The sequence below is a fragment of the Scyliorhinus canicula genome, chromosome 12 (genome assembly GCF_902713615.1).
Source record: "Scyliorhinus canicula chromosome 12, sScyCan1.1, whole genome shotgun sequence".
In the NCBI taxonomy this organism is placed as follows: Eukaryota; Metazoa; Chordata; class Chondrichthyes; order Carcharhiniformes; family Scyliorhinidae; genus Scyliorhinus; species Scyliorhinus canicula.
The window spans coordinates 157,831,513-157,858,975 of record NC_052157.1 but is presented as its reverse complement, the minus strand read 5'-3'; the positions used below and the strand labels follow the sequence as shown (position 1 = coordinate 157,858,975).

The following is a 27,463-nucleotide window of genomic DNA, read 5'->3' as shown; positions in this document are numbered from 1 at the left end:
ACCCACAAGAGGTAACATCCACACGACGTCTACTTTGTCAAATCCCTTTATCATCTTATCCACCTCATTAATTCTCCTCTCATTCTTCTAAACTTTATAGAGTGTTATCGGCCTAAACTGCTTAATCTTTCTTCATGCTGGTCTGTGATGCAGGACAAGGCCAGCAGCGTGGGTTCAAATCCCGTACCAGCTGAGAATTCTGAATTCTCCCTCTGTGTACCCAAATAGGCGCCGGAATGTGGCGACTAGGGGCTTTTCACAGTAACTTCATTGCAGTGTTAATGTAAGCCTACTTGTGACAATAAAAGGTTATTTATTTATTTATTTTTATAAGACCAACCCCTTCTCGCTGAAATCAATCGAGTAAATCACCTCTGAACTGCCTCTAATACAACGACATCCCTTTTCAAGGGGACCAAAACTGTACACAAATGCTCCAGCTGTGGTCTCACTAATGCCTTGTTGCGGCAACATTTCCTTACTTTTATACTCTATTCCTTTAGCAACCTCACACTTATCCACGTAAAATTTCATCTGCCAAATTTTGGCCCAGTCCCCTAACCTGTCCGTATCCATTTGTAAATTTCTTATTTCCTCATTGCAACTTACCCTCCCAATTATTTTAGTGTCATCTGCAAATTTGGCTATAGTATCTTCTATCCCTGCATCCAAGTCATTAATATATATTGTAAATAGTTGGGGCCCGAGGACCAATGTATGTGGCACCCAATCAGTTACATCTTTCCAACCAGAAAAAGACCAGGTATCCATCTCTCTGCTTTCTGTTGGTTAGCCAGTCCTTTATCCAAACTAATAAATTGCCCCTAACCCCATGTGATCTTGCTTTGTGTATTAAACTTCTGTGCAGCACCTTATCAAATGCCTTCTGGAAGTCCAGATATACTACATCTACAGGATCCCCATTATCCACTTTGCTTGTTACATCTTCGAAGAACCCTAGCAAATTAGTCAAACACGATTTGCCCTTCATAAAACTAGGCTGATTCTGATGGAATGTGTTTTGACTTTCTAAATGTCTTGTTATTACTTCCTTAATAATGGATTCTAAAGATAGATGTTAAACTAACTGGTCTATTGTTTCCTACTTTCTGCCTCCCTCTCTTTTTGAATAAGCATTTTTCCATCCATTGGAACCATTCCCACATTCAGGGAATTTTGGAATATTATAACAAGTGAAAGCCAAAAATGAAAGGAAAAAAGGGGATGCTATGTCAGATGAATAGTTGCAGCACAGAAGGAAAAATGTTGCCCATTGAGTCTGTACCTGTGTTCTTCATGAGCTATTTAACTGGTTTCACTCCCATGCCTTTTTCCCATAGCATTTTATTCCTCTTAAAGGTGCTTTCCCTCTGAAAGCCCTGGTTGAATCCGCAGCATTAAAATGACTATTATTCATTAATTGGTAGCTGACTCAGAAAGCCCTTAAGAATAGCCGGTATAGGAAATTAAAATAACGCAACTGTACATTATGGGGTGCTCTTTTGAAGCTGAAGCCAAGGCATATTGTTGGAACAATGAAGAGAGATTTATTTTTACATTTTCTCACAAGGAAGGAGTGGAAGGCAAGTAGGAGGCCGTAGAAGCACATTGGAAGTAGTTTAGGAAATGTGCATGTGCAAAGGAATGTAGAAAAGGTGAGAAAATAAATGCAGGAAGAAAAGTGATGAAATAAGAAACCTTTCGTAAAATTGCTGAACCTCCCAGCTCCCCCTTTGCATTTGGAGGCCTTCCCATTGTCCGTACTTCAAATGTATGGTATTCCAAGAGTCATAACACTTCACTCGAGTGTACCCTCTAAAAATTTACAGGTGCTCATGTGCTCTATAAAAATTTTACAAGTCAGGCACTCATGAGTACACTAAGAACTAACTACTTTTCCTTAACCCTTAAAGCATCAGATCATTGCATTTGTTCTGCTAATCGTAAGGCATTATTCAGCAGAGAAAAAGGTTAATACGGCATAATCTCAGTACAACACACATTACATAACTTTGTGTTTTCAGCTAACTTCTGTTGCATTGGCAAGTAACAGCAGCATTACTTAAGAATCTGATGCAAATAAAAGTTTTATGGTCGAGTCATATCTCAAGCATGTGTTTCGCATTATTTTCAAAATCTGAACGGCAAAACAGAGTTATAGCACCATCCAGTGACAAAAGGGCAGCAATTTGACATCCACAATTTTCATGCAGTATTTTATAGCATATTTTCAGTTTGATCCAGCAATTCTAATGTTGAACACTATGGTAGCTTTTTATTTTACCAAGTTAAACATGCTTTACTCTCTTTTATCTGAAGATTTTACCAATCCACACACATTTTCTGACCTAGAAGTCAAAAAGCACCTTCTTCCTTGACAATGCCTACAAATGTATCCAAGTGACTGTTATGGAGGAGCACAAGAGCACAGGGGGTTAATTAAGCCAACCAATTTTCATTCCATCTTGAGAGGCCAGACAAAATTAACTGGAGAGTCTATATTAACATTTTTAGAAATAGCCACCATTGATCAAAATAGGCTAACATGGGAATATAATGTAACATTTAAGTCACATTTTAAATTAAGTTCGCAGAGAACTGCAGAGGCCTGATGATTTGAGTTAGTACAGTGAGATTGACAGGATTCAGCTTTGTATCTTTAAAAACCATTTACACAAATGCCTGATCTCAGACAAACGCATCTGACGATGGAGCAAAATTATTCTAAGCAAAGAATAACAGATCTGAAAGGAGCTAGAATAATTTGATCAAAAATTAAGGAGTCAGTTACTGCAGTAAGGAGGGACGATATCTTGGAAGGGTCTTGAAATAGGGTTTTGTGGATAGAGTTTAGGAATAACAAGGGGGCAGTCACATTACTAGGAGTGCATTATAGGTCTCCAAACAGTTAACAGGCAATAGAGGAGCAGACATGTAGACAATCCACTGAGGTGTGTAAAAATAATAAGAATAATAGGGTAATTATATTAGAGAATTTCAACTTCTCCAACATTAATTGGGATAGTCATAATGTAGTGCAAAGGGTTTGAAGAGGCGGATTTCTTGAAATGTATTCAGGAGAGTGTCAATATGTAGAAGACCCAACAAGGGATGGCATAGTGCTGGATCTAATTCTGGAAATGAAGCTGGACAGGTGTTTGAGGTGGCAGTGGAGGAGCATTTTAGTGATAGCAATCACAACACAATACAATTTAAGTTTGTTTTGGAAAAGAAAAAAGGTGGTCTGCAGAAAACGGTTTTGGATTGGGGGAAGGCAGATTTTATTAGGATCTGGCCAAAGTGGGCTAGGAACAGTTTCTTGTAGGAAAATCTACAGCAAAGTAGTGGGGGATGTTCAAAAAGGAAATGGGAAGAGTACAGGCCCAACATGTTCCCTTTAGGGTGAAATGTAGGAGCACAAGCCAAGAGAATCCTGGATGTCTAGGAATATTCAGGATTCGATAGAGAAGGAAAGAGAGGCTTCTAGCAGGTACAAAGGGAGTAAATCAGCAGAGGCCTTAGTGGAATATAGAAAGTAAAGGGAGGAACTTAAGAAAGCAATTAGGAAAACAAAAAGAGGGCATTAAAAAGCATTGACGGGTAAGATTAGAGAGAATCTCAAGATATTCTATAAGTATATTAAGGGGAAGAAGATAACAAGGGAAAGAGTAGGGCCCATTAGGGACAATCTGTGAGTGGAGCCGGAGGACATTGGTAGGATGTTAAACGAGCATTTCACATCTCTCTTTACTCGGGAGAAGGAGGATGCAGCTACAGAAACTGGGGGGAGGGATTGTGAGGTCTTGAACAGTTTGTCTTAGGGAGTGAGGAGATATTGGAGGTTTTGGCAGGCTTAAAAGTGGACAAATCCCCAGGTCCGGATGGGTCGTATCTCAGGCTGCTGTGGGAGGCAAGGGAGGAAATTAATGAGGCTCTGAGCCAAATTTTTAATTCCTCTCTGGCCACAGGGGTGGTATCTGAGGATTGGAGGGCAGCTAATGTGGTTCTACTTTTCAAGAACGGTGGTAGAGATAAACCAGAGAATTACAGACCAGTGAGTCTCACATCAATTGTATGGAAACGATTGGAGAAAATTCTGATGGAGAAAATCAATCTCCATTTGGAAAGGCAAGGTTTGATCAAGGATAGTCAGCATGATTATTTGATTGAATTTTTCGAGGAGGGGATCGGGTGTGTAGATGAGGGTAGTGCAGTTTATATGGATTTCAGCAAAGCCTTTGACAAGGTCTCACATGGGAGACTGATAAAGAAGATAAAAGCACATCCAAACTTGGCAAGTTGGATCTAAAACTAGCTTAGTGGTAGGAGACAGAGGGTGCTTGTAAAAGGTTGTTTCTGTGACTGAAGGCCAGTGCCCAGTGGCATACCACAGGAATCAGTGCTAGGTTCCTTAGGGCAGCTTGGTAGCACAGTGGTTAGCACTATGGCTTCACAGCGCCAGGGTTCCAGGTTTGATTCCTGGCTTGGGTCACTATCTTTGCAGAGTCTGCATGTTCTACCCGTGTCTGCGTGGGTTTCCTGCGGGTGCTCCGGTTTCCTGCCACAAGTCCCAAAAGACGTGCTGTTAGGTAATTTAGACATTCTGAATTCTCCCTCTGTGTACCCGAATGGTGCCGGATTGGAACAACTGGGGGATTTTCATAGTAACTTCACTGCAGTGTTAAGGTAAGCATACTTGTGACAATAAAGATTATTATCATTGTTTGTGATATACATAAAAAATATAGATAAGAATGTGGGAGAGGGAGAGGAGTTGATAAGTATGTTTGAAGATGACACAAAGATTCACAGGGTGGTTAATAGTGAGGGAAAAGGTCTTGGGTGGAAGGAAGATATAGATGGGTTGGTCAGATGGACAGATCAGTGGCAAATGGAATTTAACCCTGAAAGTTTCGAGAAGATGCACTTTGGAAGGAGTGCAAGACAAGGGAGCATTCAATGAATGGCAGGACACAAGGGCGCTCGGAGGAACAGAGAGATCTTGGGGTGCTTGTCCACAGATACCTGAAGGCGACAGGACAGGTTAATAGGGTAATTAGGAAGGCATAAGGGACACTTGCCTTTATCAGTCATAGCATATATTATAACAGCAGGGCTTATGTTGGAGCTGTTCAAGACTTTGGTTAGTCCACAGCTGGAGTAATATGTGCAGTTCTGGTCACCTCACTGTAGGAAGGATGTGATTGCACTAGGAAGGTTGCAGAGGAGATTCTGAGCATTTTATCTATGAAAAGAGGCTGGGGTTATTTTTTCTAGGGCAGAGAAGGCTGAGGTGGGTCCTGATTGAGGTTATAAGGGTCCTTCCTGTTTATTCCTAATTTCCTCTTTCTTTGATTTTGCCATTATCATTTTTGATCCATGGGTGATTAACAGACAAGTATTTTTAAGTCAAGCAGCAGAGAGAATGAGGAATTCAGAAGTTACGGGAGTGAACACTCTGCTAGTTTGAACAGGGGCACCAGAGAGCAAGAGAGAGAGATGGGCTGGGACTCGTTTTGATTAATTGGCCCAAAAGGCTGTATTCTGCCCCTGTAGCAGGTGATAATTGGATCCTGTCTCAGTGGAATGCTTTGTACAGTCCCAAGGAGTTTCAGTTTGACTCCTGGACACAGAAAGACAAAGACCAATTTTCTCTCCTTCTCCAGAGATGGCTGTGAGTGTGGTCTTCCTGAAACTGCAGAGAACCTGAATGAATGAATCTACAGGAAAACTATTAAAGGCTGCAAACGAAAACCAGGACTCTCTCCCTCTCCAGAAAGGTTGTGAGTGCTGTATTCCTGGAACTACAAAAGCCTGAATGAATCCACAGTAAAAATCTTGATCTGAAAGCAAAGTTTGAACAGGAGTAATGTGGTGGAAGCACCCATCTGAAACAAAAAATCTTTTTTTTCTCTTTTACTTGTTTCTTCCCCCCCCCCCTTTCTTCCCCTCTGTGTTTGTCTGTCGTGTGTGTATTATATACATGATATATTTTATATATAGAGGGTGGAGGGTCAAGTTAAAATGGGGATTTAAGAATTAGATAATAATTAATCAGTTGTATTTGCTGCAGATTTCATTATAGTTCTTGTTATAAATAAACACTAATTGTGTTTAAACTTAAAAACCTGGTGATTGCAATTATTGGACAGCAAAGGGCCAAAGACTTTGGATATTTTTTAAGACTCCAGGTCAAATGGGACTGGAGTTGACCGTGCACTAGCCCAGGGTGTCGTAACAAGGTGTATACAATTATGAAGGCTATGGCCAGGGTGGATAAGAAACAGCTGTTCCCCTTAGTTGAAGGGTTAATAACGAGGGGCCATAAATATAAGGAGAGGGACAGAAGGTTTAGATGGAATTTGAGGGAAAGAAAATTCACCCAGAGGGAGGTAGGAGTCTGGAATGCACTGCCTGGGAGGGTAGTAGAGGCATGAAACTTCACAACCTCTAAAAAGTGCGTGGATGAGCACTTGAAATCTCATATAATTCAAAGCTATGGGCCAAGTGCTGAAAAGTGGGATTAGTATAGATTTAGTGTAGTTTTGTCAGTGCAGACTTAATGGGCAGAAGATCCTCTTCTGTATTGTATGATTCTATGACTAAGACAAACCACACTCTTCGCAGCAGTCACCCTATCATTGTGACAAACTTAACAGATATAAATTTTTTATGAGAGTGAACCTGGACCCCAACACTGTAATCCAGCAAACTGGCATGCCAATGTGCTGCACCATCTGTATTTGCTTCTATTATAGGGTGGAGGAGAATATAGTGATATAGAGCATTACTCTAATCTGGATCACAGAATGGTGAGGCACAAATTTGAGGCTTGGTTCTCAGATCATCTGCTTCGGATTTCAAATCAGTTACCATGGAGAAGTCATGAGGTTGAGACCCTAGATTTCCTTTTGGGAATAAAGGAAAACTTGGGGAACTCATTCACCTCTTCGGCGTTAGTTTCATAATAAACAGGAGCAGGAGTTGTTCATACTGTCCCTTGAGCCTGCTCCACCATTCAATTAAGATTGTTCTATCTCAGTTCCACTTTCTTCCCCGATCTCTCTATCCCTTGTTTCTCCTGGAGGCCCAAAACCTATCGATCTCAGTTATTAATATAACCAATGACTGGGCATCTACACTCTTCTGAGGTAGAGAATTCCAAAGATTCAAAACATCCAAGTGAAGAGATTTTTCCTCATCTCAATCTTAAATGGTCAAGCCCTTATCCTGTTTCAGTATGGCATTGGCAGTAATCGGGGATGGGGAGAAATTATTCAAAAATATATAAATTACTTAAAAGAAAACAGGGTATGGCACTGTAAGATGTCATTCATAATTTTCACACTGAGCAGCCTTTTGTTTAACCCCACTCAAAAATACAATATCAAAATAAATGTCGACTATATATATGTGGTATATATAACAATGGTCTAGCTCTTCTACTAACTATAAAGCCCCTAAAAAAGCCACAGCTCACCAAATTCTAATCAGTTTGAAAACAAAAACATTAAAAGGACTTGACAAGAGTACCTTACCAGTTATATACTTTTTGGTATTACTTCTAAATCGGTCATCAACTAGGATCAGTGCTCCCCAGTCATTCCTATGTCGAATACATCTGTAAGTGAGTAAATGTAATTATAAGCTGGTATTATTTTCTAACAAAAATACCCCACTCCATGGTAAATATGTTCAATTTTAAAATAGACACAGATTTCCTGCACATTTCTGATCCTAAGTGCGACAAAGAACACTTCAATCTTGGAGCTCCCAGAGAGGTTGCATAATTTGCGATGCAAGTTATCCTCTTGCTTCAGTAAGGTGAAGACATAGCGATGACTGGATCCAAGTGTTAAAGGCGAGGATAATGTAAGTAAATAGTCATGGTGTGGAGAATTAAGAATGTCCAAATTACCTAACAGCATGTCTTTCGGGACTTGTGGGAGGAAACCCGAGCGCCCGTAGGAAACCCACGCAGACACAGGGAGAACGTGCAGACTCTGCACAGACAGTGATCCAAGCCAGGAATTGAACCTGGGACCCTGGTGCTCTGAAGCAACAGTGCTAGTCACTGTGCTACCGTGCCACTTCAACCGTTTTCCAGCAACTCCGGGGTCGAGCAAGTTTGAGTATTAATGGTCCACCTCAAGGATGGAGTCCACCAGCTTCTGCTGCTCCACCCTTGCAGTCCTTTCCATCTGCAATTTGTAGGGAAATATCTTCCCTCTGATAAGCACCTTCAGGGCTTCCCACAACGCAGAAGACGAGATAGACACTTTTATCAAATTTAATATATTCCCAATGGCAGCGGGCATGCATTCGCAAAATCTTTTGTCCGTAAACAATGCCAGATATAATCTTCATGGCAGACGTTGGGAAGGACCAGACTCTCCTGCCAAATCCACAAAACGTGGGGCTTGGTATCAAGTCACAATCACTGAGTAACACACCTTCTCCACCGAAGGGAGGAGAGACCTATCTCCCAAATTAAGTCAATACAGGAGTATACCTGGGGAAAAAAGAAAAACGCCACGGATCTGTCCCCCATCTGCTCCATGAAAGCCAACCTTTGCCACCCCTGATGGAGTCAGATATTTGGGCATGGATCGATTCATCCTAGGATCCAGAACACAGTATAAGTCACCCTCCAAGATTAGCTAATGCGAATCAAAATCAAGGATGGAGTCTGGCACCTTGTTAATAAAATCCACATTGTCCCAGTTTGGAGCGTAGACATTAGCCAGGATTGCTGAAATGCCCGTCAGAGACTCACAAATAATAACATGTCCATCGGCAAGATCCTAGCAGCACAAAATTGAACCCTTTTATTGATTAAAATTGCCATGCTCTATGCCTACCATCAAAGCCCAAATTAAAAACTTGTCCCACTCGCCCCTTCCACAACCTTGTCTAGTCTCTGATCCGCAAATTAATCTCCTACAGAAACACCACATCAGCATTCAAACATTTAAGGTGAGCAAATATCCTCAACCAGATCACTTGGCCATTCAACCACCTGATATTTCAGGTGACCAAACAAATTGAGGGCCTCTCACCACCCTCGATCCGGAGTCAGCCATCTCCACCAAGAGGGATTATCCAACAGTTTTATAGAAAGTACAGTAACTAGGCCTGCCCAAGATGCCACCAAGCCCAGTAGCAAGACTAAATAAAGAAAAATCTGCAAACTACCCCTACTGCCCTCCACCCAGCTCTCAAACAATATCACACCCAAATATACATGCAAAAAACAGTAAGGCGAATAAAAACCACTAAAACATACTTCTAATAAACTCAACCCCAAACAGAACAAAAACAGGAAGCTCATTATCTAAAACAAAACTAATATAATGAGCTGCAGCCACTCCCACCGCAGTGCTCCTGTTAGCTAAATCTTCGGCTAGCATAGCGATTCCTGCCCAGAGTGAAGAAGAATATTAACCGAAAGAGGACACAATGTATAAAAACCTCTTAAAACATAGTACTTCAACGGGGAGCTATATATTTTCAGACTAACAAATAGAGCAAAACCCCCCATAGAATTAAATCCCCCACCTAAGTCGAACCTGCAAAACATTCAACCCACACAAGGACAAAAATGCAAACATGAACAAGGAACCCCAACAACGAGGGCAGCATAGTGGTTAGCACTGCTGCCTCACGGCGCTGAGGATCCGGGTTTGATCCCGGCCCCAGGACACTGTCCGTTGGAGTTTGCACATTCTCCACCCCCCCCACACATGGGTCTCACCACACAACCCAAAGACCGTGCAGGTTAGGTGGATTTGCCACGCTAAATTACAATCCGCACCCAGCCCATGCTTTTTTACAAAAGAATCCCCTCCTCCGAGTGTCTCCAAATAATAGTCTTTTCCCTCAAAAGTCACTCTTAGCTTTGCCGGATGCACCACCCGAAATCGGACTCCACTTTTATACAGGGTGACTTTGGTCTTGTTAAACGCCGCTCGCTTCTTTGCCAGCCCCGCTCCCACAGCCCAATAAGGCCTAATGGCATGGCCTTCCCATTTGTAGTCGTGATGCTCCTCTGCCCATCTCAGGACCCGCTCTTTTTCTTGGAAGCTGTGAAACCTTACAATTACTACTCGCGGTGGTTCGTTGGTACAGGGGTTTCTGTCGGAGTGCCCGGTGGGCACGATCCAGCTCGGGAGGGGATGTGAATCCACTCTCCCCCACCATCTTACCAAACTAGTCTGTGGGAGTTGGACCTTCCATCCCCTCTGGCAACTCCACAACACGGATATTTTGCCTCCTTGAACAATTCTCCAAATTATTCACTTTGGCCTTCAGCGCTTTATTCGCCTCAGCAATCAGAGACATCTCTGCCTGCAGAGGGGCAATCTGGTCACTATGCCTTGAAGGAGACACCTCCATGCCTTGTATCGCAGTGCCATGCACTTTTACTGCTTCGTTAGTCTTCCTCAATGCCAACTGAATGCGAGCCAGGGCCTCTTCCATTGACTTGCGGAGGTCCCCGACACTATCTGCCATTGCTTCTCAAATTTCACCACCAACGTGCCGGCACATCTCGGCTTTCAGTGGAGTGGCCAAAATCACAGAAGCTGGCTCTGCCACTTTCTCCACCAATGAATCCCAAGAAGCCTCTGATTCCGCCGACGCATGTCTGCTTACAGGCTTTTTCTCCCTGTCTTCCTGGGCATTTCCTCTATGTAGGCACCTTATTCCATTAAATGAGTGCGTTTTTAAACAAAAATACCCTCAGAAACTGAGCAAAAAGGGTTAAAGAACAGTACCCTACCGGGAGCAAGCTCATGCACATCTTCTCCCTACATAATGCCACCAATGTCTCAATTTTACTAATCCTTTGTGTTCCATGTCAATTTGCATGTGGCTCAGGCATTAATGCAGAAATGATCACCTTTGAGGTTCTGCTTCTTAATTTAGTGCCTTGCCCCTCATACTGACTGTGCAAAACCTCACTCCTCATCCTAACTATGTTGCTGGTACCGACATGGACCATGAGCACTGGATCCACCCTCTCCCACTGCAAGTCCCTCTCCAGCCCTGGAGCAGATGTCCTGAACCCATGCGCTGGACAGGCAACTGAGCCGTCTGAACTCTTGGCTCTTGCTACAGAGAACAGTGTTAATTCCCCTCTTTATACTTTGCCCTGCATTCCATTACATTCTAATGTGATTCCCCAATTGAATGGTTTCCTGCACCACGGTGCCATGGTCAATCAGTTCATCCACCCTGCAGCCCCCATTCTAATCCAAGCAAGCTGAAAGAACCTCAAATCTGTTGGAAGCCAGGAACAGATCAGCTTGGAAAACAATTAATGCAATGGTGAGTTACCTGCTCGACCACAAGGGTCCAAGGGGTAATTTCTGATAGAAGGCTCCTTAACTTTTTTTTGCTTTTGCTGCATGATATGGGAAAGGTACATTTGCATATAGGGATGGAATCATCCAAAGATACGTAACCATCTACAGGCCTGGCTTTAATGCCTGTACAAGCATAGATAAAGTAGAGTTCCATTTTAATATTTTAAACAAAGGAACTCGAGAAAATGCAATACGCAGAATCCAATGCATGTCACGGCTTTAGCATGACATGATACACATTATGAAACTGCACTAACTACACTGAGGCTCTGGTGTGCTTCCCCGACCTACCCCGAGTAGAGTTGAATGTTTGTGGATAAATTAAGTGATCTGCATCCCCTTCTATTTACTCCAAAACTCAATCTTTTTATGCACGCTACATATCGATATATATGGGCGGCATGGTGGCACAGTGGTTAGCACTGCGGTCTCACAATTCCAGGGACCTGGGTTCAACTCCGGCCTCGGGTGACTGTCTGTGTGGAGTTTCCGCTTTCTCCCAGTGTCTGCATGGGTTTCCTCACACAGTCCAAAGATGTGCAGGTTAGGTTTGGCCATGCTAAATTGCCCATTAGTGTCCAAAAGGTGAGGTTGGGTTACTGGGTTAAGGGGATAGGGTGGAGGCGTGGGCTTAAATAGGGTGCTCTTTCCAAGGGCCAGTGCAGACTGGATGGGCCGAATGGCCTCCTTCTGCATTGTAAATCCTATGATTCTATTTATACATTAACAAAATCCTGCAGATGCTAGAAGTCAGAAGTAAAAACATTAAATGCTGGATTAGCGCTCGTATGACCCTTCCATAGATTGGCTGTAGAGGTTCTGTAGAAGGGTCATATGGACTAGAAACATTAACTGTGTTTCCCTCACCACATATGCTGCCAGACCTCCTGAGTTTAACCAACATTTTCTGTATGCCTGTGCAATGTCACTAACTGGGGCAAGTATAATTCAGCTGTTGCAAGTGCAGTGGTATTGGTTAATGCACTTTGCTTGACCTGCGGACTGTGCTATGATGTATTTTATAAGAGTGGGTTGGGGGATAGGGTTGGCAGTGGAGAAAGGGAGGAATTAGACGTTGTGTTTCCAAAAATAATGTTGACATTTCCGGTAGAACCACATATTGTTAATCCACAGAATGGATTTTTATTTCATCACAACATCTGCTATTATATTTGGAGTACGTCTAGATGACCAAGTTTTACTTAGCAGCATGTCAGAGAGTTGCATTGGTTGGACCTTTCCAGTTGAAGGTGGTGGGGAGAATGCCATGGTTATCATACTACCAGATGATCTTGCCTTATGATTGACAAATAAACGCAAAGATGGGTTCAAGCAGGGCAGCTGGTTGGAGCACTGACAGTTTTCCAATGAAGGAAGGCAAATTACTCCTGATAGAAGTACACCAATCATCCAGATTCAAGCACACTGCAGATTACACTACTCTTCCTGCTAAAATAGGAGGTAGCTCTGTGAGAAGGTAGATGCAGGCAATCAACAAAAGGGAAATGGCGACAGAGTATAATCAAAAATGGTTTTAAATTTGACACAATTATTTCCAATAAAATGAAAACATTTTAGAAGCTATGGCACACAAAAATATTTTCAAAATTTAAATATATTAATCTTAATTTAGCAATACTTTAGCCATACGGGGCTGGTTTAGCACAGGGCTAAATCGCTGGCTTTGAAAGCAGACCAAGGCAGGCCAGCAGCACGGTTCGATTCCCGTACCAGCTTCCCTGAACAGGCGCCGGAATGTGGCGACTCTGGGCTTTTCACAGTAATTTCATTTGAAGCCTACTTGTGACAATAAGCGATTTTCATTTCAATTGATTGGATAAACTGGTCTTTATTTATCCTCAGTTTTATAAGTATTCCATCATATAGCTTCATGAAATTATGTTGCTTAGAAGCCCTCCCAATAAGGCTGAAAATTAATGTGCACATGCTCTATTGCATGCTCAATGGAGTAGGCAGAGGACTGGAAATAAACCGCTTCTACTTCTCAGCGAGAAAAGATTTGTTTAAAAAAATAATGCAGTCAGATGATCAATTTACTTTGCGGATTTGATCCTCGAAAATGTAGTCATATAGTGCAGTGACTGTGTTTCTTGCGCATCGTAAACAAGTTTAAAATAGTTACATATATACCAGGGTAATTCAGCAAGCCATAGATTGTGCCAAGTTCTATTTTACTATGTAAGCTGGCTGTTCAAAATATATGCACCATTTATTGAGCTGTAACACCATGACCAATCAAATTACATTCACATATGCACCTGCGATCAGATTTCCTTCCAAATATGCATGTCTGTATATCTGTTACAACACCATCCAACGGCATATTACAAAGCTGTTCTCACAGAATCATACTCTGTTAAATAGATTTTATTGAGGCCTGCATCTTCACTCTCAGGACTTTAGTTACAGTTCTTCTCCTGGCCACTGGACTCTATTTAATGGACGTGAACCCCCAAAACATCCTTAGCTCCTCCACAAAATCCTGGTTGATTGGGAGTTTCACTATTTGACTTATGAATGTTTACCTGCCCAGGGCTTGATTCAGTGCTCGAAATGCTTGAATTTCATACCACTGACTACCAGGAAGCAAGCCACGTGTCCTTGAATGCTGGTCATTATATTTCCGTTTCAATTCAACCTGGAGGGGAACAACAAACACAAATTAAATAGTTGCACGTTAAAATTGCTAAAGCTTGTACAGCGGGGCTGTACCTTTATATAAGATAAAACTAAAAAAAAAATCAATGCAGACAATTGCCAAGAAAACCCCTCAGGAAAATCTTAGAAATAGTTATATTTCTAGTTATATTCTCATCATATTATGACATGTTGGGGTATGTGAGTGGTAATTAAAGCAAGCAACAGAGTGACAATGTGAATCGACACTGTGGGTTTGATATGGCAATTTTTACATATGGTAATTTGGTAAGGATGGTTACAGAACAAGAACAAATTTGAATGGGTTGTTGTGATTCAAAGGAGAAGACATGTAAGGTGTGAAAGAAAGCGGTCATGGGTAAAATGTGGCTAAAGTGAGTTTACTTTTCTTTACAATTCTAAAATCTAAAGTAAAGAGATGAATTAATTAATTCTGGGAAAGAGCAGTTCTTTTTTTAAAAGTTAGAAGTTAGAGTACCCAATTTTTTTTCCAATTAAGGGGCAATTTAGCGTGGCCAGTTCACCTACCCTGCAAGTCTTTTTGGATTGTGGGGGTGAGACCCACCCAGACACGGAGAGAATGTGCAAACTCCACACAGACAGTGACCCGGGACTGGGATCGAACCCGGGTCCTCGCCACCGTGAGGTGGCAGACAGCAATTCTAAAGAGATTGGATGAGACAATGGAGAGATCAAAGGGAAAGAACATATTTAAGGAGATACTGAAACCTTTGAAGTGAGCTGTTTTAGATCTCAGCAGACAGCAGGAATAGCTGGTCTACTCCCAACAAGCAGTGTGAACAAAGCCAGATCTGAAAAGCCAATTGCTGTTAACCTCAGTGGGCACCCCAAGGGAAAATTAAAGGATCTGTGTGGTAAAAGTTACTTGACTTTTATAGATCTTAAAATCTATATGATGTTGCTGAGCAGATGGGGAAGTTTAGCTCTAAAGGTAAATTAAGACTGTTTGTTACTGTGTTAAAGTATTGGTACTGTGTGAAGTCTCTGTCGCATTTAGTGCAATTCTATTTTATATTCCCTATTAATAAACATTTACTTTACTACAGAATTATCACAAGTAGTCAGGGACATCATTTCTGGATTTCAAAACCTCCCTAATACTATACAAATTGCAAGCTCAAGCGTGAGGGCAGTTGTTTCAAGATTCCCTTCCAGCATTTACCATCACCCTTACCCTTAACATAATATACTGACTTGTGTACTCTTGACAGATGCTTCCTGACCTGCTGAATGTTTCAAAGGCTTTCTCTTTGTATTCTAGATTTTCAACATCTGCAGTATTTTGCTTTCTGAAGTTTACAGTAAGACTTGTTCAGCAACAACCTGCACTTATATAGCGCTTAACTTTATAAAAAGCTCTCAAGCTGCTCCATGGTGGTATAAAATAAAGAAACTTGGCTGATGATCAAAGAAGCAAATACTTGGAGAGGGGACTAAAATCTTGGTTAAAGAGCTTTAAGGAGACTTCAGAAATAAGCTACGAAAAAGCCACAAAGGGAAGAAACAAAGGATCAGGGGCGGAATACGCCGGGAATCGGCAGAGCGGGCAGAAACGGCGCACCTTCAGGGGCTAGGCCGGCGCCGGAGTGGTTTGCGCCCTGCCGGCCGGCGTGGAAGGCCTTTGGCGCTGCGCCAGCTGGGGCCGAAGGGACTCCGCCGGCCGGCGGGGGTCCGTGCATGCCGGCAGCGTCAGCGGCTGCTGACGTCATCCCCGCGCATGCGCAGGGGGGTGAGTTCACCTTCAGGCCGGCCATCGAGGAGGCTTACACAGCCGGCGCGGAGGGAAAGAGTGCCCCCACGGCACAGGCCCACCTGCGGATCGGTGGGACCCGATCGTGGGCCAGGCCACCCTGGGGGCACCCCCCGGGGCCAGATCGCTCCGCGCCCCCCCCAGGACCCCGGAGCCCGCCGACGCCGCCATGTTTTGCCGGTAAGGGACCTACTCCAATCTACGCCAGTAGGACCTGCATAGAACGGATGGGACTTCGGCCCATTGCGGGCTGAAGAATCGCTGGGGGGGCCGCTGCGAGCAGCTGCCGACCGGCGCGATTCCCGCCCCTGCCAAATCTCCGGCGCCTGAGAATTTGGCTGCCGGCGGGGGCGGGATTCACGCCGCCCCCCGGCGATTCTCCGTCCCGGCGGGGGGGTCGGAGAATCCTGTCCTAGAAGTTTAAACTGTAGGTGTTGAAGGTCTGGCAAACAGTGCAAGTTAGGAAGGATAATGGTGACAGGTTCGTTGTGTGGGTAGGATATAGGCAGAGTGCTTGTTTGACCTACAAATTATTAAAGAAAATTGGAATAGTTGAATCTGGAGACGACCAAAATATGGAAGAAACTTTCAGCAGAGGGTGGGCTGAGACAAGGTGAAAGCAGGCAATGTTATGAGAGTGGAAAACAGACAATCTTTGTAGTGAAGAGGGTATGGGATAAAAACTCAGCTCAGTGTTGAATAGGGCAACAAAAGGTAAATATAGCCTAGTTCTGCTGGAGACAGTCTTTTCACCCAGTAATGGAATGAATGTCAAGAATATAGAATTTATGGGCTGAAGCCAACAATTACAGTATTAACAATATTTAGCTAGTGAAAACGATGGTTCATCCAAGCAGATAACAACAAGAAGCAGTGGAAGATTAAGAGACATAGTGGAGAGGTAGAGTTGGATAGTTGGGTGTCAAGAGAATATATATGGAGGTCGACTCCGCATCTACATATGGTATCTCTAAGGGTTAACTTGTAGATGAAGAAATGAGGGTAGATCCCTGGGTAACTCCAAAAGCAAAGTTGGGAGCAAAAAGAAAAAGCTACTCCTGCCGGTGCTCTTGCCATATTATAATCAATCAATCAGCAAATAGCACATGCCTTACACTTCGATGTAAATACATGAAGGTATTATATTTTATCAGTGTATACAATATATGTAATATTCAATTCAACTTTACAAAACAGAAAATGCCGAACAAATTCAATAACAAATGAAAAATATTTCAATGTTTTCACAGCTGCACAGGAAACATTTGACTGACTTCAGTGCCATTCTGTACACCAAATAATTAAATGTGGATACACAAGTTCTCCTGGCCTTTAGATAGTCAAATTATTGTTATGATACAAATAACAGTAATTCCTGAACAGAAACCAAAAAACATAAACATGATGACATAATTTAAATATTGCACAAACTTTAACTGAAATGAAAAAAGATCACAGAACTCACAGGCGGGATTCTCCGACCATCCCTGCCGGAATCGCATCCGGCGCGGGGACGGCGAATAGCTGTTCACTCCAGAAATTCGGTGCAACAGCGCTTCCGCGGACCTGCCATTTCCCCCGCGCGTGATCCACGCGGCGCTGGTTAGGGGCCATTGGAACAGGCCACTGCGAAGATTCTCTGCGGTCGACCGGCCAAACTCCCGCCGGCGTGGTTTATATGTGGTACCACCAGGCGGCGGTTGGGACCCGCGGCCACGGTCCTGGTGGGGGGGGGTGGGGAGAATCTGACTCCAGGGGGGCCTCAGCGGTGGCCAGGCCCGCAATCGGGGGTCACCGATCAGCGGGCCATTGCGATCTGGGAGGGACCTACCTTCCTCCACGTGGGCCCGCTGTGTGGCTCCGCCATGTCAGCGGCGCCCATGCCGAGGTGGGCCACAGTGCGCATGCGCGGTCTGTACAGCAGGGCCCTGCCGGCAGACAGAGCCGCGGGACGAATGCCGGGGCCCTGCTAGCCCCCTGAAAAATGGAGAATCACCCCGGACTTTTGAGGAAAAAATCCGGAGTGATTCTTGCCTGTTTTCCGGCGGGCATGAGGACTTAGTCCCCAAAAGGCAGAATCCCACCCCACATTTGTGATTCAAAATAAATTCCCAGATTTATTCATTTTTGCCGCTCTCAATACGTTTAAGATGATACAGAACAATAACTTGCTCACTGATGCTCAGTTTGGGTTCTGCCAGAGCCACTCAGTTCCTGACCTTAGTACAGCCTTGTCCAAACATGAACAAAAGAGCTGAACTCAAGAGATAAGGTCAGAGTGACTGTTCTTGTCATCAAGATAGCAGCTGCATCAAGGAGATTTCGCAAAACTGAAATTAACAGGACTCAGATGGAAATATCTCCACTAGTTGGAGTCACATCGAGCACAAAGGAAGATGGCCATAGTCTTTGGAGGTCAATCATCTCAGTCCCGGGCAGGAGTTCCTTACGGTTGTGTCCTGGGCCCAACCATCTTCAGCAACTTCATCAACAACCGCCCCTCCATCACAAAGTCAGAAGTGGGGATGTTCACTGATAGCTGTACAATGTTCAGCACCATTCCTGACTCCTCAGACACTGAAGCAGTCCTTGTCCAGACACAGAAAGACCTGGACAACATTCAGGTTTAGGTTTATAAGTGGCAAGTAACATTCACGCTACACAAGTGCCAGGCAATGACCATCTTCAACTTTAAAGAATCTAACCTTCTCCCCATATTCAATGACATTGCCATCACAGAATCTCCCACGAGGAACATCCTGGATGCTACCATTGACCAGAAACTGAACTGGGCCCATCATATAAATACTGGGGTTACAAGATCAGGCCAGAGGCTGAGAATTCTGCAGTGAATAACTCAACTCCGGACTCCTGAAGCCTGTCCACTTCTAGATAACACAAGACAGGAGTGTGATGAAATACTCTCCATCTGCCTGAATGGGTGCAGGTCCAACAACATTCAGCAAATTTGATACCATCCAGAACAAAGCAGAACGCTTGATTGGCACCCTATAAACCTCCTCAAAAAGTCACTCCCTCAACCATCGATGCACACTGACAGCAGTGTGCAGCAAATACAAGATGCACTGCAGCAACTCACCATGGCTCCTATGACAGCAACATCCAAACCTGTGACCTCTACGACCTAGAAGGACAAGGGCAGCAAATGCATGGGAACACCACCAACTACAAGTTTTCCTCCAAGCTGTACACCAGTTGGAACTATATCACTGCTCTTTCACTGTTACTTCTTTCCTAACAGTACTGTGGGTGTACCTGCAAACCTGTACCTGCAGCAGTTCAAGAAGGTGGATCACCACCATATTCGCAAAGGTAATTAGCGATGGGCAAAAATGTTCACTTCGCCAGCAACGCCCACATCCCATTAAATCATTTTTTAAAGTCTATTTATTAAGATTTTCAATTTTTACAAAGAATTCGCCACAAGCAAATAAACAGAAGCAAGATGATAGCTATGGGTATCATTGTACAGCCGCCACAGCACAAACAATGATCATTACATAATTGGGCATTACATAATTGGGAACGAATAAGATCGGATGATTCTCCAACATGTTCCTTCCACGGATAAATGACCTATCAGCACCTAACCAGGATATAGGTAACATTATAGACCTACATCTCACCCACAGCTACAGAACAAAATCTGAAGAAAACAATATCCAAAGAATCCGAATGCTAAGGGGAATTGACTAACTCTTAAGCGCAGTTTAAACTCTTCTCCAGATCCAGACCAGAACCGGTAGCCATCCTATATTGTTGCTATGGCAGAATGGCAATAACAAGGACAAAGAGAGGGCCAAGCACAACCAGACCACAATACTCAACCTCGGGTCTCCCAAGAAGAAGCAAAGAAAGAGCACACAGAGCCACGGGCAAGAATTCGCACTTCCACAATCCCGTCTCCCATTGCCAGATCAAAGGATGAAACAGATCACCAAACCACCAGCACCAGTACTGCCCTCAGTAGGATCACAAGATAGCTCACGGCCAAGTACCAAAAGGAATATAAACTGATATATAAACTGATCTGACAACAGTAGAATGGACAAAGAGGGAGGCTTACATCAGGAAAAATGACCGACTCCCTCCAAAAATGACCAACTCCCCCAGCTTTGTAAAGGGTCATCTGGACTCGAAACGTTAGCTCTTTTCTCTCCTTACATAGATGCTGCCAGACCAGTTGAGATTTTCCAGCATTTTCTCTTTTGGTTTCAGATTCCAGCATCTGCAGTAATTTGCTTTTATCCCCCAAAAGGGGAGTCCAATAGACCCCAATCCTCAAAAGGATAATGCATGGTATGCCTGGGCCTGAAGAAGAACAAAGCACAGCCCAAAATAAAAAACTCTAACTATGGGAGATCTTCCTGGAATATAGCAAGGAAAAATCTAACCGTACCACCCTTCACCTGCTTTGACTCTGCTCCCCCCTCCCCCCCCCCCTGCATTAACAGACAACCACATGATTATCAAGGAGAAAAGTCCAGGTTAACAACTGAGAAATGAGGCAGTCACCAGGATATAGACTACCCTACTATAGTGTGAAGAAGTAGACAACCAGGATGCAGGAGGTTCTGAAACGGACAGTGCTCTTCAGGCTCTTCCAAGGATTCCAACTAACGGAGCACGGATTTCATCATGCCGACTTGACCAAGCTAAGATGGTCAACTACTTAGGCTCCAGCAAGGGGCAACCCAAACCCCGCTTGACCAGCAACAGGAACAGGACCACACAGAATCAGTGGCTGAAGGACAACCCAACCCCAGGCCTCAGAGACAGGATTGTCTCCATCAAATCCAAGCTGTCCCTCCTCCAGATTGAGACACGCAAGGCACGGTAGCCAGTTTTCAAACTCGGTTGGGAACACCTCTACCACGGACTCACTGGCTCCCCTTCATCCTCACCTGAATTCCTCAGGATGCATGCTGGGCCATGCAGCAGGAACTCAACCGCGTGGAGGCGTGTTTCCACCAGAGACAGTGCTCTCTCTGAAACCAGAACCTTCTCACAACATGCCATCATTGCCTCCATAAATACACTTCGCTACTCTTGAAACTGGGCGTGCAAGTCATGCACTGCAGAATCAAGACAATTAGCTGAATCACCTACATCAATCACTTACATCGCAAGCAGCCATCTGTCAATGTGCACAGTATCGTCAGTTTGGGAAACCTCTCAAAGGTAGCTGCGCCACCAAAAGATGGGTCCCACCAAAACTTCCACCGCGAATCAACGAGGATTAAAGCATATTGTCTCGACTGAAAACCGCTGAAACTTTGACCAACACATCTTGGCACATAGTAAAATATTTGTAAATCAAACAAAAGACATAAAAGAGATGTGAAAAATAAAAATAAAGATTTTTAAGATGAGCAGAACCGAAACTTGCGAAAATAAAGTTGCTCCAGCACTCACATCACCTGATCCCCCTCCACCATGAAAGAATTTTGAAAAATCAAGAAAGTTGTCTCACAGCAAATGGTTTAACCTGAAAGCTACATCACAATGTTAAGTCAGTAAAGGGATATATTATATTGATTTTTCTCTTCCTCCCTCGAAAACTAAACTCTATAGATTTATCAACAAAGCAGGTAACAATATTGAACTTGATTGATTTGGGGGATTCAGGTAGCGAGGGAATAGACGGGGCTCCACAAGTGGAACTTAACAAAGCTGGTGGAGGAGGCTAGGGAGGATCTTAAGAGGTGGGATACACGGCACTTAATGCTGGCAGGGAGCGTCCAAGTGGTGAAAATGAATATACTGCCAAGGTTCTTGTTTATCTTTCAAGCTCTCCCGATTATTATACCAAAGGCCTTTTTTCAGAAAGTGGACACGAACATTTCTGACTTTGTATGAGCGTGGAAGGTGCCGAGGGTGGGGAGGACCCTGCTACAGAGGCAGAGGCAGTGGGGGGGGGGGGGGGGGGGGGGGGGTTTGGCCTAGCCGAACTTGCTTCATTATTATTGGGCGGCGAATGTGGACAAAGTGCGGCAGTGATGGGAAGGAAAAGGGATAGAGTGGGTTAGGATGGATGAGGAATCTTGTCAGGGGTCTAGAGGGCTATGGTGACGGCAGCGTTGCCAAAGGCTCCGAGTAGTCATTCAAGGAGCCCAGTGGTGCAGTCCACAGAGAAGATATGGAATCAGTTGCAGGAGCATTTTAGGGTGGAAGGGATGTCGGTGCTAATGCCGCTGTGCGAGAATCATGAGTTTGAGCCGGGGGGGATGGATAGTGCATACAGGAGGTGAACGGAAGTGGGGCTGGTCAAAGTGAGGGATCTGTATTTGGAGGAAGCATACGCCAGTCTGGAGGAGCTAAGGGAGAGGGTAGAGCTGCCGAGGGGGAGTGACTTCAGGTATCTGCAGGTTAGGGATTTTGTGCAAAAGGTCTGGAGGGGGTTCCCTAGGTTGCTGAGATACACTCTGCTGGAACGACTGCTGCTCCTGGATGTGGAAGGGGAGGTAAGAATTTGGGATATATACACAAGTGGCTGGGGGAGCACGGAGGCGAGCGGGTGGTGAAGATCAAAGTGAAATGGGAAGTGGAATTGGGAGGGGGGATCAATTGGGGAGCATGGAGTGAGGCATTGCGTAGGGTAGAAGGGACCTCCTCATGTGCAAGGACGAGCCTGATACAGTTTAAGGTGTTGCACAAGGTGCATATGACTCGGGCGAGAATGAGTGGGTTCTTTCAGGGGGTAGCAGATGAGTGTGAGAGGTGTGGGCGGGGGCCAGCGAATCACACGCAAATTTTTTGGGGTTGCAAAAAATTGGGAAGATTCTGGGCGTGAGTATTTGCAATCTTAGCCAGGATAGTGGAGGAGGAGGTGGATCCGGACCCTTGGGTGGCGATATTTGGGGTCTCAGAGAAGCTGGAGCTCATGGAGAGCAGGAAGGCCGATGTTGTGGCCTTTACCTCTCTGATTGCACGGCGGCGTATTTTGCTGGCGTGGCGGTTGGCATCGCCACCGGGGGTAGCGGCTTGGTTGGGTGACCTGTAAGATTTCCTGCGATTAGAGAAGATAAAGTATGAGTTAAGGGGCTCTTCAGGGGGGTTTGAGGAAAGGTGGGGGATGTTTGTTACCGTGTTTGAGGGGCTGTTTGTCGCAGCGGAGGGAGGGGGTGAAGAGGAAAAATCTGTACAGACTGTATAGTTGATTGTAGGGAAGCATGTTTCCCGGGGTGTTTGATTGATAAAATACATAAACCATGCGCTGCATTTCTCAGTCCTCTTTTTTAAATACTGTGATAGTTTCTCAGCTAATTCATGTTCTTCCAGCTGGATCACATGGAGTGTGGTCATTTACATGAGAACTGCAGGTATATGATGTCATAGCTAGTTGTTTAAGTTAAAATTAAGGATAAATTTTATAAAGGAGTTTTTGAAGAAACGCAATAGAACTTATTCGATTTCTGCCAAAGAAAAAAAGATGTGGCAATTTTAGAAGCTAAAATAAGTAATTAGAGTATGCTGATAAAGGAAGCTCCTATGTATTCACAGGATTTAAATAGGTGAGATCATATTTAAATAAACTAATTATGTAATCAATGAATGATGCACTATTCAATGTTGCATTAACTGTATTAGTTGGCCGGTTTGGCTCTGTTGGCTAGACAGCTGGTTCGTCATGCAGAGTGCAGCCAGCGGTGTTTGTTCAATTCCTGTACTGGCTGAGGTTATTCATGAAGTCTCCGCCTACTCAACCCTGTGCCTACCCTGAGGTGCGGTGATCCTCAGGTTAAATCACTGCCAGTCTGCTCTCCCCCTCAAAGGGGAAAGCAGCCTATGGTCATCTGCAACTCTGGCGACTTTAAAAAAAAAATTTTTTTTTTTTTTTTTTTAGAGTACCCAATTATTTTTTTTTTCAATTAAGGGGCAATTAAGTGAGGTCAATCCACCTAATCTGCACATAGATCATAGAATTTACAGTGCAGAAGGAGGCCATTCCGCCCATCGAGTCTGCACTGGCTCTTGAAAAGAGCACCCTACCCAAGGTCAACACCTCCACCCTATCCCCATAACCCAGTAACCCCACCCAACACTAAGGGCAATTTTGGACACTAAGGGCAATTTAGCATGGCCAATCCACCTAACCTGCACATCTTTGGACTGTGGGAGGAAACCGGAGCACCCGGAGGAAACCCACGCACACACGGGGAGGATGTGCAGACTCCGCATAGACAATGACCCAAGCCGGAATCGAACCTGGGACCCTGGAGCTGTGAAGCATTTGTGCTATCCACAATGCTACCGTGCTGCCCACATCTTTGGGTTGCGGGGGTGAAACCCACGCAGACACGGTGAGAATGTGCAAACTCCGATTCTGGCGACTTTACCTTTAGTTGCAGAATTATGCAATACATCAAAATAGCAAATTAACATTTAGAGTTAACAATGCGCTAATACGTGGTTCCACTTTCACCTATGCTTATTTTTCTCAAATATCAGCAAGTTACACTCAACTCAAGTGTTCTTCGATCGGCACGACTAAAAGTGAAGCAGCAAGGTGTTGCCTTCAGTATAAAGCTGGAGAGGGTACAGCGCTCCAGAAAAATTAAAGTTTTATCCATATCCAAGCTAAAGTCTGATTTCTCCCCGATAGATAAGAGTGCCTTGCCAGATAGTAGAGTTGATTGTGCACAGATTGTGAGTTCTGTATACTGATTTCTGGCAATTGTTTTTCTCAAAGGAACATTCAAAAATTATGCTGCAAAGGCTTAGTTACAATGCTCCACTATAAAAATGTATTTTAAATACAACATCCAATTTTCTCCCTGGAATCGCCTCACTAATTCAAATGACCTATTAGTGAGAGACCAGTGCTGTCATCACTGAGCTATGTAAAACTAGATTATCTCTTCCCGCCACCTCCAGTGTACTGAAGTATGTTTCAAACATTCATTTTTAAGTTTAGTTTTTAACAAATGCGCCTGTCATGAAATTATTGTCCATCTGTATCTCATTCTTGTCAACAAGTTAGCTACCATGAGCTGTATGGCTACAATTATTTCAAAGTTGATAATTGTGCGTCAGTTTGGCTCACTGCTAACATTCTTTCCTGAGCAACACAGTTCTAGCATCAAGTCCTACTTCAGGTTCTAAACACACAAGCTAAGTTAACATTTCAGTGCAGTACTGAGTGAGTGTTGCACTGTCAGAAATGCTATCTTCCATATGAAATATTAAACTTTTGCTTTCTCTAACTGAACACAAAATACTTAGTGACTTTTTTCTGCAGAGCAGAATTCTGGTTAACGTTATCAAATAGAACAAAATTAATAAACCGGCTTCTCCATTTCATCAGCAAAATAATGTGGATGTTAGAAATCTGAAATGAGAACAGAAAATGCTGGAAATACTCAGGAGGTCTGGCAGCATCTGTGAAGAGAGAAACAAAGTTAATGTTTCAGGGTAAGGATGTTTTTTCATTTATTCCCTTCATTTCATTGATGTTTGTGGGTCCTAACTGTGTATGAATTAGCTGCTGCATCTGCCTACAAAAACAAATAATTACAGTTCAAAAATTAATTCACTGGCAATGAAGTCCTTGGGATATCATGAGGATATGAATTATATGAGCAGAAACAAACAGACTGGGCTTTGCTGAACTCATGCAAAATTATATTAGCAATATCAGTGCCAACCTATAGCCATAAGCAAATGTCCAACTAGGTGCAGTACACAGATTCATTAGTAATAGCATGAAGAAAATGTTCCAAGTGAAAAATGTACGATGAAAGAGAGAAACAAAATCCAGACACAACCAGCTTATTTTTAAAAAAAGATTATGACATGCTAAATTACGTTGTATGTTTAACTCAAAATCAACGGCCCTTTAAATGAGTGAAAGATCTGTATTTGGCTGCGTCTAGGTTAGCTCTGACTTTACCACATGTCCTGTGTTGAGGACAGGGGTGGAGGCTTATGTCAAGGGAACCTCTGAAAAGTCACTGCAAACTACTTCATATTTTCCCCAATTCCAGATGGAGACAATCATCATTTATTCTGTTTTGAGTACACCTTTCAGTGACATGTTTGCTGGATGGATTATGCTCCTCTGTAATCGGTGGAAACATTCTGTAATATTTTCGAGAATACAGTCAGAATTCTGCAACTTTGCCCTACGTGACAGCTTGCCTCAAAAATGTAGGCTTAAATTACATGAAACCGAATTACAAGATTGTGAGGCCAGCCATGGGCTTGTGGCATGGCCAGAACACGCGTTGGAGTGTGTAGTTGTGGCTATAACCCCTTCAGCAATTATCCAATACAGAGGGTTAAATTTGTGAAGCCTGTGTAGAATGTGATAGTCAAAGCATCTGATCTTAAGTGAGTCCTTGTGCAATTTGTCATAGGTGGTGGTGCCACGGTTGTTTTTTCAAACTTAAATTTTTCCTATAGCAACATTCATAAAAATGAAGGTGAAACCGGTACCAATAAAATAGAATGAACTGAAGATTTAGAACACACACAGCGTTACATGATAACAGATGGCACAGTCTTGTAAGTGCCACTCGAGAGGCAGACTAATGGATTGTCTTGCACTACATGTTAGATTTATAATAGAATACTGTTTGAATGGTGAGAAAATGATTCAACGATACACAAACTCACTCATATTTTTAAGATTCAATACATTTTTCACTGTTGTAACATTTATTTATGAGAGATACCGAGGGACTTCCGGTTGCGGCTATGACTAGCTAAGCCGTACATTTGGAAGCTCCTGCGACAAAGGTGTTTTTGGGCCAATTGGAGGGCCCCAACGGTGCTGAAAAAACGAATCCCGGTGGGGGAAGGTCCCCTGAGGAGAACTAGACCGATTTTATGGTCGGTACCCGGAGTGGAGCGGCAAGAAAAACGGCAGCAGCTCCCCAAAAAAAGCGGGGGAAGAAAATCAAAATGGCGGCCGGCGGCGCATCGGAGGAGTGGAAGAAATGGGCGGAGGAGCAGCAGGCCGCTCTCCTCCGTTTTTTCACGGAGATGAAAGTGGAGCTCTTAGAGTCCATGAACGCGACGGCCACCAGGTTGGTGGGAGCCCAGGCGATCCAAGAGGCGTCGATTAAAGATCTGCAGCAGGAGATGACCGCGAGGGAGGAGGAGGCCACAGTCATCGGGGCAAAGGTGGAGGTGCACGAGGCACTCCACATGAAGTGGCAGAGCCGCTTCGAGGAGCTGGACACTCGGATGAGGAGGAAAAATTTGAGGATCCTGGGCCTGGAAGAAGGCCTGGAGGGGTCGGATCTCCCGGGATATGTGGCGGAGATGTTGAGCTCCCTGATGGGGGAAGGGGCCGGTCCGGCGCCCCTGGAATTGGAAGAGGCATACCGGGTCATGGCCAGGAGGCCTAGGGCAAACGAGCCCCCGAGGGCGGTGCTGGTGCGGTTCCAGCGGCTAAGTGATCGAGAGAAAGTCCTGAGGTGGGCAAAAAGGGAGAAAAGCAGCAAGTGGCAGAACTCGACGGTAAGGGTGTACCAGGACTGGAGTGCGGAGGTGGCAAAGCGGCGGGCCCGGTACAACCGGACAAAGGCGGTGCTACACGCGAAAAAGATCAAATTTGGAATGCTGCAACCGGCGCGCTTGTGGGTCACCTACAAGGACCAACATCATTATTTCGAGTCCC

General features: G+C 44.1%; 1 protein-coding gene across 1 annotated transcript in view; it reads right to left on the bottom strand.

Moving 5' to 3' along the window:
• brip1 (BRCA1 interacting protein C-terminal helicase 1) overlaps nucleotides 1–27,463 on the bottom strand; it is a 282,553-nt gene that overhangs the window by 8,555 nt on the left and 246,535 nt on the right. The window contains exons 16-17 of the mRNA XM_038814679.1: nucleotides 13,913–14,025; nucleotides 7,539–7,621 (exon numbers count right to left, since the gene is read on the bottom strand). Coding sequence (XP_038670607.1) covers nucleotides 7,539–7,621; nucleotides 13,913–14,025 — 196 coding nt within the window. The remainder of the gene's footprint in view (nucleotides 1–7,538; nucleotides 7,622–13,912; nucleotides 14,026–27,463) is intronic.